Source organism: Camponotus floridanus, unplaced genomic scaffold (genome assembly GCF_003227725.1).
Source record: "Camponotus floridanus strain SB8 unplaced genomic scaffold, Cflo_v7.5 scaffold15, whole genome shotgun sequence".
NCBI classification, from domain to species: Eukaryota; Metazoa; Arthropoda; class Insecta; order Hymenoptera; family Formicidae; genus Camponotus; species Camponotus floridanus.
In genome coordinates, this window is record NW_020229270.1 from 1,755,016 (window position 1) to 1,771,867 (window position 16,852).

The 16,852-nt window shown below is 31.4% G+C and overlaps 1 protein-coding gene across 10 annotated transcripts in view; it reads right to left on the minus strand.

Annotated features, from left to right (window-relative positions):
• Window positions 1–16,852, minus strand: part of LOC105256547 (Down syndrome cell adhesion molecule-like protein Dscam2) — an 86,876-nt gene that overhangs the window by 17,673 nt on the left and 52,351 nt on the right. For all 10 annotated transcript variants that reach the window (XR_003122479.1, XM_011266550.3, XM_011266545.3 and 7 more), the window contains exons 4-7: window positions 16,588–16,734; window positions 16,370–16,487; window positions 1,649–1,810; window positions 1,160–1,443 (exon numbers count right to left, since the gene is read on the minus strand). Coding sequence is in view for 9 of the 10 variants with exons in the window: in XM_011266550.3 (XP_011264852.2) it covers window positions 1,160–1,443; window positions 1,649–1,810; window positions 16,370–16,487; window positions 16,588–16,734 (711 nt within the window). In the remaining variant the exon portion in view is untranslated. The remainder of the gene's footprint in view (window positions 1–1,159; window positions 1,444–1,648; window positions 1,811–16,369; window positions 16,488–16,587; window positions 16,735–16,852) is intronic.

Here is a 16,852-nt window from a genome sequence, read left to right on the forward strand (position 1 = left end):
TGTGTCCGGCCTCTGTGTAGCACATTCTACTATTAGCAATAGATTCTTTAATACATTTTTAATAATTCACTAATATTTTACAAATAATCGTTGCTCGTTGCGGCTTCTTCGAAAATTTTCAACGTTAAATATTCCAGAGAAGCGAAACTCCGAATTAAATCTCCGCTGAGAAGCGCAATCCACTTGGGAGCGACTAACAAAGTTTGCTGGTTCCTCGCTGATGAAATTTAATTCACGGATATCTCTTAATTTCTTGCATTAAATATTTCTGTAATTAGAGCGGTAAAAAATCCTTTCGTCGAGAAAGAATTGACTTGAAATTCATTCGCTATTAGTGATCGATACCATGAAAGGTGGACGTTCCCTACAGGACGCGATGAGGTGGTACGAGGCAAAGACGAAGTTGCACAGCTACGAAACGAGGTAAAACGCTGTAAAAGAAGATCCCTCTGCACTTCAAAGTGCTCCCTGTCTCCGATCGGTAGCTCGGCACGCGGCGACCGCCGTCTCTTTGCCGAGTAATCAAGTTCTGTGTAATTCGATAGGTAGTATAACGCGGGCTGTCGATCGCTGCGCTGCCAGTCTTCCCCTTCGCTGGGAAGACACCTTTGACGGGGCATTCGAAGATGACACGAGATAAAAAGAGCGAGCAAGAGAAAAAGAAAGAGAGGGAGAAATGAGAGTCAATATCCTGGCGCAAGGAGATCGGGTCACCGTACTAGATGTCTCCGTTATTATACGAGATATCTCGGGGGATAATGCAACACTCGCCATCGGAGTGCTATTATTGGTGCTTTTCCCGTGAAATTGAATCGTTATGTCGAACTTTTCATGGCATATTTAATTTGCGAAATGTCTTATACTCGAATAACGCGTGTCATTGCTTAAAATTAAATTACTATGCTAAAAATCCAAAAATTTTTGTTTATAACTGAAGAGTTGCATATCAATTTTAGATTGACTTGATTGATTGACGTGATTGATCTGAATTCTGCAATACCTATCATCCGAATGCAGCTTTCCATCTTAAGTAATTTACATGTTACTATTTTCGATGATTTCATTTACATTGCGTTTATTTGAAAAATCAAATTGCGATTTTTTTTAGAACTTCTTATGTAAAAGGAGAGGCTAAATGATGAAGAAAGTATTTACGTACCGCCTAATTGAAGTTCCGCAGACGCTTGAGCGGTATCGCCTTCCGATCTTCTGACAATGCATTGATACATGCCGCGATCATCCCTTCCGATTCCGTTCAACCTCAGTAATTCCGATTGCCTCCCCGATCCTGGGAGCTGCCTACCGTCCTTGTACCACGTGATAAAATGCGGCCCAGCTTGCGGATGCGTACCAACTTCGCATCTGAACTCGGCGTTGCCTCCTAAGTGAACGCTGAGCAACGGAGGCGTCACTTCCACGTGAAGAGGCGCCGTCACGATTAACCTGAGATTATAATAAAAATATCGATATTACGTTAACTACGAGCTACATTTAACTCACGATATCAAACGACGCGTGATGATGTCATAATTAAAGGGAGAAGATGACGCAGGGGGTAAATGAAATGATGAAATAGATTATTAATTTTATAATTAATAATTGGCACTTGTCAATAAGTTATTTATATTAATTTTAATCTATATTTTACCTAATTTCGGCACTCGCCTCGCCGCCAGGATTAGAAGCAGAACAGCGGTACACACCGCTGTCCTCTAATGTTACCGCCTCGATGGCTAGTACAGAACCAAGTAATCTAGTTCTAGGTCCGGAGAGCACCAACATTGGTTCCGCACCTGTTTGCGCGTACCACCTGCAAAGCGAAAGCGTCGAGAAAATGCTTTCAACATAATAACATTCGTGAGCGGTACTCTACGTTATTTAAAGAATGCATGGTTTTTTCGTTTACATAAGAATAATTTTTTAAAAGTAACATTTTTTTCTACTTTAATTGTTATTAAGTAAATTGTTTAATTGTTGATTAAAAAGTATAAATATATATTAAGCATAAGTATAAAATTAAAAATAAATATAAAAATAATCTTTTAAAAAAATAATACATTTTGTTAAATGAAAATTGTTAATTACTCTATAAAGATCACAAATATAATGTGTACACAAATATTAAAATATTGAAGATAAATTAGAGATATTAAAAAGAAATATACATATACCATATATTGTTATTTATATGGCAATACAATTTTTATTGTCGTGCGTATTGATTGTGCAGTAGAATTCTATCGCGTTAGTTGTGATATTTTCTAAATTTGTCACATAATCGATTTTCGAAGTCATTGCAATCTGGTTCAAGTGTTTGAAGACAGTACGATTGATACGATCTTCAAATAGCACACCTTCTCTCTCTTTCTCTCTCCTGCTTTATCACTTTGTTCCTGTTTCCTTTCTGTCTCTCGCACTCTGTCTCGTTGACGAATAATTTTTCATCAAAAGGCAAAGCAGTTGGTACAGCAAAGAGGCGGGGGCATGAAAGGAGAGAGCAGTTCAATTTCGTTGGCTTTTCGGATACATCGACCTAGAAACGACGTCAGCATCCCCCCAGCAGCGTTTATTCCTGAAATTCTCTTGCTGTCTCTCTATTTGTAGTCACTGACAGTTCCAGATCGGACAGTACATTTTGACTTTGGATCATTCAAGAGCATAAGGTGCTTTCTCTCGTCTTGCACACTCATAATCTATTGAATTTCGTTTAACTCCTAATTTAATATTTTAATGATGTTGTAGGAATTTTGGCAATGCCGTTTGCAATATAATTCTCAAAAGAATTGTATATTTCAGGAGAGAATTTATTTATATTTTTTTAAGAGCACATGCAGATTGTCAGAAAAAAATAATAATATTGTCATTAATATTTTAAATTAAATTAAAAAAATATAAAATATATATATTATAATGATGTACAAAGTAGAATTTATAATAATAAATATAACATTAATGTTATTAAGAAAGATGCAATGCGTAAGAAGTATCTGTAAAAAAATGGCGCTTATATGAAAACATACTTTGCTTATTTAAATGAACATTACATGTTTAAAATTTTTGTTTTTGTTAGGATTTTAAGATGTTCCACAACCAATGCAATAATTATTAGAATTTAAATGTTTGCATGAAAGATTCAGTCGAAAAGTTGAAGCTGATAATACTTGGATCGTGTCGAGTCGTTAGAAGACGAGAAAGTTGGCGAGCACGCTACGGCGTGTCGTAAAAGTACTTAAAAGTTGCACGTGTCCAAGAGGGAATTCAATAAATCCTGCGGAGTTCCGCGGGAGAATCTTATCCGCGCGATTTGTCCGGAGGGAGGATTTTTCGATCGGCCGCCTATCGCACGTCTGCAAACGGCTATTATTTGAGCGCCCGGATATATCGGCGTCGCATAAATCTCGCGACAAATTTACGATGCGTCTCTATACGCACGCATATAAATTCGCATAATGCATTCCTCTCTCGGGGCAGGGCACGTGTGCCGCGCAGGTCTTAATAACGCGGTAGTATTTCACGAGCGGAATAGCGATACACGCGTTTCGGTCCCGCGAGACAATCGACCGCCCGTTGGGGAGGTAGTCGACTTGAAACGTATTAAGCGAATGTATTTTTCATACAAGAGCTACGGGCCCCCGACTCCGGCCGCCCGTGTCGCGATATTGCCAATAAATTTTCATTCCGTCGAGTATTTGCCCGAGCTACATCTGCGGTCTCGGAAGACGAGCAGGAGGCAGGCAGAGGAAAGTGTCATTTATTCGGCATTCCAGAATGTAAATTACCTTAATTTTTCTATATCTCGTTTCCTTCAAAGGATTTTTTCAGAGTTGCGTCTTTTTATTGAAAAAATTGGATTTACATGACGCGTGCCTCGCAGGCAGGTAAAAAACCATTTGTTAAATTCTCTGTTCTCTGTAAAGTGGCGAAAGATAAAGTACGACGTTTGATTGTAGACGTGCCGGGAGTAAAGGAACGGGAAAACCCGCTCAACGGAAAACGCCAAGTCGCGAGAGCGAATCTCTCTTTCCTCGAGCCGAGCGACATGGAGAGCTTCCGATTGTGCAACCCTCTTGCGAAGCTTCGCGATCGAGTGCTCCTACTTTTCCCCGATCAAAATCGTACTCTCTCCTCTTTTCATCTCCCTCATCTCTTTTGAGCACTTCCGTGCACCCGTCTTCGCCCTTTTCTTCCCCTTTCTTCCGTTCCTTGCCGAATATTATCTGTCCTTTTCGCGTCACGTTCGCCCAGCGGGATTCGATCGTAATTTCTCGAGGGTGAACGCGAGAGGAAAGAAGAAGGGAAGATTAAAGGAAAGGATTGAGACCCCCGTGCAGCCACCCTTTTCTTTTCTTCTCTGATACCGATGGAGGAGATCGCGAAATGCTTCAAAGAAATGTATGAAACGCGCACGTAGGCTCGCGCACGTTTGCTCCTTCATCGAGTGTCGATTTCCGGTGCACAAAGACATTCGCGTTCGTCTTTGTATCATCCGGTTACAAGATGTTCGAGAGACGGCACTCTCTCTTTCTCCCTCTTTCTCCGGCGACGACAAGTGGACGGCAAAGTGGCGCATGTCCCTTCCCTTTTTTCTTTCTCCACAGCAGCGAATAAATCCATTCTCAGCACGTTGGTAACGAGCGGCGATCTCTCGCCTCGCTTTTCCGTGAGATTACTCTATAATGGGAAAAGCTGCGGGGAAACGCGCAAGGTGCCATTTTTCTCTTGTTACGTCCCCGTTATATGAGACTCTTTATGACGGTAGACATTATTTAAAACGACAGTGATTCTGTATGGCGGCGTAATACACGACATATTTCCCATCTACCTTTCGTTTAACCATTTCATATATTACTTATAAAATAACGAGATAATAGAGGGATAGCATCATTCTTGTTATTATCATAATATGGAGAGTGTTCCAAAATTAACGTCATTTTAAGAGTAGATTCTCCGGCCAATGGATAGAGTTTCCTACAGCAAGTGAGTTTCCTACAGCAAATGTCGAGGCATTAATAATTTCCAAGTTATAAACGATTGAAAGAACTTTTCTCAAACTAAACTTTGTAAAATTGAAAAATACATGGTTTAATTAATTACAGCTAAAAGTTTACTTTAAAAGAATTTTAATTTGAAGTTACAAAGATATGTGACAAGAAAAATTAAAAACTTACAAAAAGCATGATCTCTTTTGACATTTTCGTTACAAACAAAAAATAGTCTTCAAATTGGCTGAAAAATCCGTTCTTAAATGAACATTCGATGATACGGGACATCTTGTATGTATTTATAATTTGAATATATTTGGTAATAGAAAAAAAAATCACTCTATATATTGATATATATATTTCAATTTCTTTCGATAAATTAATTAAACTAAAACAATCTTATTTTTTTTATTTTATATTCTGTATCATCTACATACATATATCATTTTTCCATAAAAAGCTCTCTCATTTCAACATTTCAATATTTTTATATTTTAGTTTTTAAACATTTTTAATAACAATTTTAATAAAAATTTTATTTTTAAATGTGTGTGTGTATATATACGAGAAATTTTTTTCAGATTTACTGCACGCCTTGAAAAACATAAAATTTATCACACACATTTGTTATCGTATATAATATAAACTTTTATTTTAAATAGCTGTTATAGAAGAAGATGTAATTCGCTGTACTTGAATTATTGTTAGTCCAAATATAAATCATTCGTGACTCTTTATCTATTTTTCGATTATTTAAATGTAATTCAGATTGAGATCCTGCCGTAAAACGATCGAATCGTAAATATAAATATATATTTAACATATTGAAAGTGATCCTTCAATAAATAATCATATAATTAATCTATATCATTTAAAATCTAAATATTTATACTTTAAAATATTTCGCGTATATATTTGTCAAAGTATGTAAAATATTTCGAACAGAGAGAGAGACAATAACACAGTATTTGGTCTTGACGGCGTATACAATAGCCCGCTAATGTTTACATTCCGCGGTCTTGGTATCATTCGCAGGCGACACTCGAGCAAGATAGTAGTGCGAAACGATACTCTTCGTATATTATCGAATTTATTATAATTGGATGATTATCATGACTTTCAATTACATTAATTTTTCGATTTTATAATTCGTGTTAATGTAATATTAATAAAACGGAGCATTTGTAATGAGTAGTGCATGCATTTGAAACTTTATATAAATATCGAACGAAAATAATACTTCTCTCGTGTCTTTTGTTTCTTACAATATGTTAAAAAGTGCGTTTTTCATGTAATTATTCCGCGATCGGGAGTGTTGTGCTAAGTGTCTCGCGATCGTTCCATATATAATTAATTATTATTATTTGTATTTTCGGAAGTGAGTGCTACGAAGAAATAGCAAAGGACGAAAAAGAGAAAAGGGAGAAAAGCATCGAACAACACATACCGAGCAACGAAATATAAAATGTAAGTCATTTATAAATTATTTATTATTCATGTTACTTTTAGACATATTGCCTGTTCCTTTTTCACCTTTTCGAATTTATTCTTAATTATCATATATAACGTATATATGAAAAATATTTCAGTTTTTATTTTAAAATATTCCAAATAATATAATAAAATATTTTTCGTGTCAATTGATATTTCAAGTTAGTTCAATATTTTATAAAATATTTCACAATAATGTAATTATTATATACCTTATATATAAGAATTAGATATTTTTAAATAAACTGTATTTTTATTAAAAGTTTATATTCAAGATGCTTTCAGAATGCTTGATAGTTATAATTTACAATATTAAATATCTGTTTAAAAAGCAAAAAAATTGATTGCGCGTAATAATTAATTTTACAATCAATTAATTTAGACTTTATACTTAATTTTTTTAGACTTTATACTTAACTTTTAGACTTTATACTTAATTTTTTTAGAAAATAGATTTATAAAAATATTAAAATTGAAAGTATTTGCATTTAATTTGTGTTTGGCCTTTGCGTAACGATTAATATTTGCGTCAGATGTTCCATATACCGGTAGCATCCCGAATTTTTCCTGACCTAAATAATCCGCGCGGACTCCTGAACTAAATACTCCACGCGGACTTGATCGATAGCCAATAATCATAGTTCCTTGATCCTCAAATCCAATAGAAAATTCGGATTTAGCCACTCGAGAAGTAGCTCGCGTCTTATTCGCGTTTCTTCTCGCATCCTTGTCGCATTCTCGTTGCATCCTTTTCTTTAATTGCTTTTAAAAGGCAAGCTCGAGCGAGCATCGGCTCGGCCTTATCTATTGTAAGTCGATACGCACATAAAAACTAAACCAAAATAATATCGATTTACGTGTCCTGTCATCACTTTCTTATCGCGTACAAGATTTATGTCTCAATTTAGTTACTCACACATTTACTTCATTTATTACTTACACATTCGTTTATAAATGGTGTAGTTTCAAGCGTTTAATCACATAATCTATATAATTTAAAATCTAAGCTTCTATACTTTAAAATATTTCATATATACATATTTTGTTAAAGTAAAATATTTCGAATATGACGAACGAATAATAACACGGTGTTCGGCCTTGACGACGTAAACAATAGCGCGCTAGTCTTCACATTCTACGGTACTTGGTATCATTCGCACGGCGACACTCGAACAATAAAGATAGTAGTGCGAAATACGTTTTATTCAAAGTATATTATTAATTTTTACAATGTAATTTGTATGTAGAAAGACTCCGCGTACATTAATCCTTCAAAAAGTAATCACATAATCTATATAATCTAAAATCTAAGCTTTTATACTTTAAAATATATTTCATATATAATAAAATATACGTATTTGTTAAAGTTCGTAAAATATTTCAAATATGAACAAATACGAACGAACAATAACACGGTGTTCGGTCTTGACGATATGAACAAAAGCGTGCTAGTGTTTACATTCTACGGTCTTGGTATCATTTGTACGGCGACACTCGAGCAATAAAGATAGTAATGCGAAATATGTCGTATATTGTCCAATTAATTATTAATTAAATGATTATTATGACTTTCAGTTATATTAAATTTTCGAACCTATAATTCGTATATATATCAATAATGAAAACAACATTTATAACGAGTTAGTATTTAATTTGATCTCATATAAATGTCGAGTGAATCTTACTTCTCTATCTTACGATATAACGTGTGTTTCTCGTAATTATTCCACGATCGGGAGTGCCGTGCAAAGTGTTTCGCGATCGTTCCATATATAACGAATCATTATTAATTGTGTTTTCGAGAGTGAGTGTAAATGTCGCGAAAAAATAGCAAAAGACAAACAAGAGAGAAAAGAGAGAAAAGCATCGGACAACACATAGGAGCAAGGAAATATGCGATGTAAGTCATTTATAAATTATTTATCATTCATATTACTTTCAAACGTAATTTATTCTAAATTATCACCTAATATATAACGCATGTATAAAAAATATTTGTTTTTATTTTAAAATATTTCACAATAACGATTAATATATACTTTATATATAGAATTAGATATTTTTTAACAGATTGAATTTATCAAAAGTATATATTCAAGACAATTTTTGATAATTATAATTTACAATATTAAATATCTGTTTAAAAGGTAAAAAATTGATTGCGCGTAATAATTAATTTTACAAATTAATGTAGATACTTAGTTTTATACAAACTAGATTTATAAAAATATTAAAATTGAATTTATTTACACTTAATTTGTGTCTGGCCTTTGCGTAACGATTAATATTCGCATCAGATGTTCAATATATCGGTAGCGTTCCAAATTTTTCTTGACCTAAATAATCCGCGCGGACTCCTGAACTAAATACTCCACGCGGACTCGATCGATAGCCAATAATCGTAGTTCTTTGAGTCCAATAGAAAATTCGGATTTCGTCACTCGAGAAGTAGCTCGCGTCTTATTCGCGTTTCTTCTCGCATCCTTGTCGCATTCTCGTTGCATCCTTTTCTCTAATTGCTTTTAAAGGGCGAGCTCGAGCTCGGCTCGGCCTTATCTATTGTAAGTCGATACGCACATAAAAACTAAACCAAAATAATATCGATTTACGTGTCCTGTCATCACTTTCTTATCGCGTACAAGATTTATGTCTCAATTTAGTTACTCACACACATTTACTTCATTTATTACTTACACATACGTTTATAAATGGTGTAGTTTCAAGCGTTTTCTCTTTAAACTCGTTTTATTAAAGACGCATTTCATATATTATTCATATATAACGATTAAAACAATCAATGTAATTTGTATAAATATTTATGTATACATATATTCTTTTAATTTTCAACTATAAAATATTATTGTAATTAACGTACAATATTAATTCATTGATCATTTTGATTTGCATTTAGAAAAAAAATATATTTAATACATTTTAACTATATCTTCTAAAAAATTATTTGCAGATTTTAAAAACACATTTATTATTCTGTATAAATAATTCGCAAAGAATGTTATAACAAGATGTTATAGTAAGTAAGCATTATACGTAACAATGTTATAATGTTTACTTAAATGATACGTTGTGTTACATTTTTAATCAATAAAATTTTTATCTATTCAGTTTAAGATAGTATGTTTTATATATACAATTAGACATCTTTCTTATCCAGATCGTTTTTATTTTTCAGTCGACATTTGTAGGAACGGAAATAAATAATAAGAAAAAGAATTAAGTATTAGGTTAAGTTAAGTATTAAGTATGTATTAATATGCTTTTGTGCAAATCTAAGGATAACAACAATTGTAACAATAATTATTACATACAATATAAAATATAATATACAATATAATATTATGTACAATAATTATTATAAAATTTTCTCATTGTTATTTATTATTATAACATCTCTACGAATTAGATTCAAATTTTCCTGTATTAAAGAAAATGATTGTCTTTTATTCAATAATACATAAGTTGATATTACAATGAGAAGGAAAATTATTATTTTAACTAAATGCACTTATTGTGTACATGATATAAAAATCGGAAGTGCTATAATGATTCAGATTACATTATTGAATGATATAATAAATTCCACACACAAATTATATAAAATTAGATATAATATAAGTTTCTCTCTTTCTCTTTTATAAATTATATTATATTATAAAAATTTATATAATACAACCCTCCCATTGGGTACACCTTGTCGCGGTGGGAAGGCTTAGTACTTGGATGGTGCCTTGAGGTTTATCTTAAATTTTTTAATTTATGGTAAATTTTAAGGTGCCTGAATGGGAAGCTAAGTACCCTTTCGCGTCGTCGGTGCCGTCAACGTGCCGCGGACGGCAAGCGCTTCGTTATCGCGTTTTCGCGTTATAGTATTCTCGCGTCATCGCGTTTTCGTGGAACTTTTGGACTTTTTCACATATTTTCGCTCGTACCGAAACCGGGAGTGTCGGACAAAGTATATATATATTAAATATATACATCGCGCGACAAAATTTTTAATCGTACCGAATTAGTGCGGGAGTGCCGTTTAGTATCGCGCGTAAAAATACGAAAATAGCGATATAAAAATATCGCTCGTGAGTGCGGGAGTGCCGTTAAGTATCGCGCGTCCAAGACTGAGAGGAGGAGGAGGCCTAGGAGAGGCATCGGGCTTCGGCAGAGCAACCTTCTGGTAAGTAATTTATTTATTTGTAATTATATATTAAATATTAAATATATTTATTATAATTTAAATTAAACAATTAATCGCGTAATTTGATTTTTTATTTATATAATTTAAATAAGAAAGAATTTTGAAGATAAAGATTTTTATATAAAATCTATAATCTTATAAAATTAGCTATATATAAGCTTTTATAAAGTATTAGAGAATTATTAGTAATGTTTTTTTCTAAAATTTATAGAATTATTTTATTAATCTACTATTATTATATGTATCTGCTATTATTTTATTAATTTGCTATTATTAATCTGCTATTAGAATTATTTTATTAATCTGCTATTATTATATGTATCGAATGTAAAATTTAATACATGTAATAACTTTTGAAATATTAATTAATGGAATGTTATTACAATTTAAATCTTCTATTTGTTATAGATCAACCTAACAATCCTGATAATCTGAGAGGAGGCGCAGGCCTAGGAAAGGCATCCTGCATCGGCGGAACAACCTGATGGTGAGTACTATTTATATTATTTATTTATATTAATTATTATATCGCGTACACGTACTAATTTGAGTCATTTATTTGAATGATGAAACAAGAAAGATTAAAAAAAAAGGTTGTATGTAAATAATCCTATAAAACTTTCTATTTAAAAAAATAAGTTTTTCAAAATTTAAAAAATTATTGCATATTTATTTATTTGTTTATTATTGCACATATCGGATATAAAATTCGGTGCGTACAATAATAACTAAATATAATGAAAGATTAATTATTTTAAGAGCTGCTAATTATATGAATTTTATATTTGTATGTTACAGACAACGTAAGCTTCAATATTGACAACTCCGCTGTTGCGCATCAGTGTCGGTGAGTGAAAAATTTTTATTTAATTTTAAGGTAACGGATTTATGTAGAGCTTGTAGATGTAGATTGTAGATTGTAGATTGTAGGTCCGTTACCTTAAAATGGATGGGCTAGAACAAATTAAATCATATGATTTTTTAAAGTTTTTTTTTCCAATATACATTAAAGCTTATTAAAAATGCAAAATTGAAATATTAATTAAAGGAAATTTCATTTCTTTTTATTAATTTTACATTATAATCAATTATTTATTTTATTTAAAATAAATAATATACATAATATACATAAAACATAAAGCATAAAGAACATACTAGTAATTTTATTTTTTAATACTATATAATAATTTACTTTTATAATGCATACTGACATTATTTTAATTTTTTATAGTCCATCATTTTTATGTAGTGTAACGAATTAAAAAACTTTGCTTTAATTGATATAAATCTATAATAAGTAAGTAATCAATCTATTGAACCATATGTAATGTTTAAGAAGTTAATGAATGATACTATAACGTGAAACTATAGTAGAAAATGTATAAATAATGTGGAATTAATTTTTTATCGTAAATCTTTATTATAAATTTTTTATTATAAATAATATTATATATTGTAAAAATTGCAATCACTTAATTTTGATTAACTTAACTTAACTTATATAGCATTATATTAATTAAAGCAAAGTTATATTAAGATGATAACAAACAGTCATAATATTACGACTGTAAACGTAAAATTATGTTCATATACCGGATGAAAATAAGTAGCCGGCAACGGAAGGAGTTTTTTTCCTTCATTGACCTATGATACAGGTCAAAGCTACTTTATCCTTGGCTAAAAATAGCCAAATGCCTGGATAAGAAAAATAAGTTAATTTAAAAACGTGCAATAGCACATAATAAACGCGTAAATTAAACGGCTAAAATAAACGGGTACGTATAAAATAAATAACATAAAAATAAACTCAGAAACTCGCGAAAAATAAAGAAATCCTAATTAAACATAGGGCATATTCCCCAAATCTCAAAAAATCGCATATTTCCGCTGGTTTAATTTGCAGAGCAATTAGGACTGTTAGGATCATTGAAATTATTAGGATCGTTAAAGTTGTTAGAATCCCTTAGTAGGATTGTTAGGTAGGATCATTAAAGTTGTTTTGATTGTTAAGATTGTTAAAATTACTAGGATTGTTAGGATCACCAAAATTGTTTAGGATGATTAGGATGATTAGGATTGTTAGGATTGCTAGATATAATATTTTATATAGTAGGATTATCTATTTATTATAACTTTATTATATTATAATTTATTATACTTAATTTTAATATACTATAAGGCTTTTCTTATAGAATATTAAAATTAAAAGTTATAATGTAAGATCAAAAAGTTATATATCATTTTTACAAAGCTGTACAATCAAGATTAATGTATAATGTTCGACATCATTCTTGATTTTTAAAAATATTTACATTGCATATATAATGCGAATTATATGTAATGTGAATGTTTAATAATGATTATATTATATAACGTTCTTTTTTACATTGTATAAATTATATTGTTAATTATTGCTATATTGTAAATTGTTTTTATAAAAATTTTACATAATGTTAAATTCAGATGTAAATGTTTGTTAATATCTAATAATTTCGGTAATATTAAATAAAACTAAATTATATTAGAATACGAATAATTTCTTAAATTTTTAAAATTTTTAGTTTATTTAAATTGATAAAATATCATCATTATATAATTAATTTAATTATATAATTAATTTAAATAATGTCGAAATGCATTTTTATTATTATTTTGAAACATCTTTGCAAATTATTCGCAACGTTAAATATATCGAATTATTTGATATTGATAGCATCAATTTATATTGTGAATCTAAATTATAATTTATTATAATTTATATATTGCATATTACAATAAATAAATAAATAAATAAATAAATATATATATATATATATATATATTGTATATATATTTATTTAGTTATTGTATATGGAGCAACGAAGAGGTGGAGATTCCTAACCATTTTTGAACCAAAATCAAATAGAAATTTTTACGTTGTTTAAATAATTTATTGCAAAATAACAAGGTCAAGCAATATACATAGACCTTGTAAGTGTTGTATACCATTCGATAGGAAATTTTACCCAAAAATTTGTGTTGTGGAGGACCCCCTCTTGTGGAGGTCCCTGGGCTTCAGCCTCTGTTGCTCCCCCCCCCCCCTAAATCCGGTCCTGTTGTTAGTCCTGCATCTAATGTGAAATTATAATCAATATATAACTGTCAAAATGTCGCGTCGCATTAAACGAACAGATGTGAAAATATTTCACGATTATTACAAGTGTTGAAACAATATACAATGGAGAAAAATCAAGAAAAGAATAATATAATTTTGACTCTTCTTTTGCAACTTTATATCTCGACATAAGCGTACAATTAATCTTTTGGCGGGCGACCTGTCGGTATCGCGTATACCGTATATATCGATCGAGTCATATATCTAACATCTAACTAATAAGAATGTTGAAAGTGCCGCCAAAATGATCAGTAGTGGTTCAAAAATGTAAGAAATGAGAAGTGCCGGTAAAGCTCGACCATATTATTCGGCTGATTATCACGTATGTTACGAAATTCAGCTCAAGTGGTGTGGAAAAAAATAAAGTGCATCAAGTACGCATCAAGAATGTGATGTGGATAAGATAGTGAAGTGCGTGGAAGAATCATTGCGACGAAAATTTTTGCGAGTACCGATTGAGGTTATGGCGTAGCGTATATTTCAATTCGCCGTACATATACGTGTAGAGTGACAGGGTAATTAGCCTTCCGGGAATCGGCGCGTATAGATATGTGTCGGAAGTGACCAATGAAGCATCCAACGATCCGGTCTATCGCGTTAATTAGTGAACGCGATCGTAATTAGTTATAATTTTCCGATCGATTCGTATCCGTGCGAGTGAGTGTTCTCTTCGTGGAGGCGAGAATTGATATCGAAGATCGACGAATTCTATCCTTTCTTTAAAGATACGAGCTTGGATACAAACGACACCGACCAGATTGGTGAGTGTATTTTTTTGCAGTTATGTGAATAATTTGCAATCGCGAATCTTGTTCGGTCCATTGAACAAAATAAGCTCTAAAATCTAATAATTTAATCAGTCAAATAAACAATAACATTTTTCCTAAATTTTTGCTTTATATTTACACAAAGAATTTCAATTTTATTACTTAAAGAATGCCTTAATTTGTGTAAAAATGTAGTGATTAATTTACTCGTAAAATTAGCAACTACATTTTAATTATTACATTTTAATTATTCCGATAAATTTAATTGATGAAGTTCTGCCTTTTCTTCAAAAAATTTTAAAATTTAAAAAAAGATCATAACTTTAAAAAATGAAATAATTAATAATTTATAAATCATTGTTGTAGAAAGTATTGCGTCATAAATGGACTAAGCAAATTTTGAGATTATGCAAATTATGTTACTTAATAATATTTAATTTATAATGACTATAAATGATTATAAATGATGATTAATCTAATTTATTCAGTCGATAGCATTATTCGAAAAGTTATAATTAGTATAGTTATGGTTATATTTTGATATATATTTTTGATCGATATATTTTCGTAATAGATAATAAAATATATGATTTATTTTGGCTTCTGATAATGAACTATGATAGTGACTATAATTAATTATCTGATTTTTAAATATATTCGATATATATCTATAATATATTAAAGTATTGCAGTAAAAATATTTCAATTAAAAAAATAATTATTTATAGGCATTATAAATTTATTGTAAAATAATGTAATTAATAATTTAATAACGTATTGAAATTTTACAAAATAATAAATAGATATTCAATTTTCTATAATAATTTAATACGCGTAAAAGTGAAAAATATAAATATATAAATTATAAAAACAAATATATAAATTTAAATTAATAATCTGAAAGAGAAAAAATTAATTAATTTTTGCATATAACACATTAGTTAATTTCTGACAATTAATTGATATTCCGATTTCGATAGAAAAAATTCTTTGATATTTATCATATGCGGAAATTTTTTAGTGTGTTTTTCTAGTGTGCTTATTTGTAACATATATACAATACTGTAGATTTGAGATATTCACGAGATTAAACGTGATTTCGTATCGGGAGAATGAGTTATAGACTGTCGACTGACATCGCGTACAGGCGATCAGCTGATCGCGTAGTCGTGTGCTCGGCGGCGTGTAACTGACCTATCTCTACGATGAGCAAACAAGTTCTTGGAAGCGTTCACGTGTGTATATACTAGATTGATGAATGAGCGTCGCACATTCATTTTTCGAAGTGCTGTAACGCAACGAGAAATCGAGAAATATCAGATAAACACGCGATCATTTTGCGACCGTTACGCGAGAATCCATATTCACTATAGGTGATTTTGTTGTAACGTTTGTATCTATGATATAACGAAGAAAATAGAGAAAATTAATGTTCAACGATGGATTAGGTACTACATTATAATAGAGGAAGTAAAACTTGAAAAATTGATTTAAAGTATTTTTTTCAAGATTTTTTTTCTCGGTAGGAAAGAATTATTTATAGGTGTATAAAACCTCATTGAAATAATATATCAATAATTAATCATTTTTTTTTTATATAACAATATTATTAATGTGCGAAGAAATTCTTTAATTTGCAAAAAGAAATCAAACTTCTAGCATATAAAATAAGAGATGATTTAAGAATCACAGTTAAGCGTTAGCGAGAGAGATAACAGTGTTTTCTCTCTTGAGATCGCGCGTGTGGAGGGTTTTCGCAAACACTTACCGATATTCAGGTGAAGGGCAGGCTTGCGCCACGCAGACTAATGACGTCGATTCGTCTTGGGCGACGTGAACGACGCCGGAGTTTTCGAGTATCACGGGAGGCATTACGCCTCTGTGATCTGTGAAGCAGAATGCAGAAAACTCGGCGCGTCACAAACAGCATTTCCCAGCGATGCACAGCAGTTTCCTTCAAAACTTATCGGCGTTACCGAGACTCACCTGCTATCCTAATGTTGGCCATAGAGCTAACGACCACTTGTCTCGTGAGACGGTGCATCGTGCGGCATCTATAGCCGTTCAGCTGGTCGCTGAACTCGAGGCTGTGCACCAGAAGCTCTCCCGTGGGAAGCAGGTGGAACTTGCCATCTATAAAATGTAGCGATCGAAAGCCATCGTGAAATGTCAAACATATCGAAAGAAGATTGTACGATATACAGGATGTTATACAGGATGTCCTAGAAAACTTATATAATAGTAAAATATT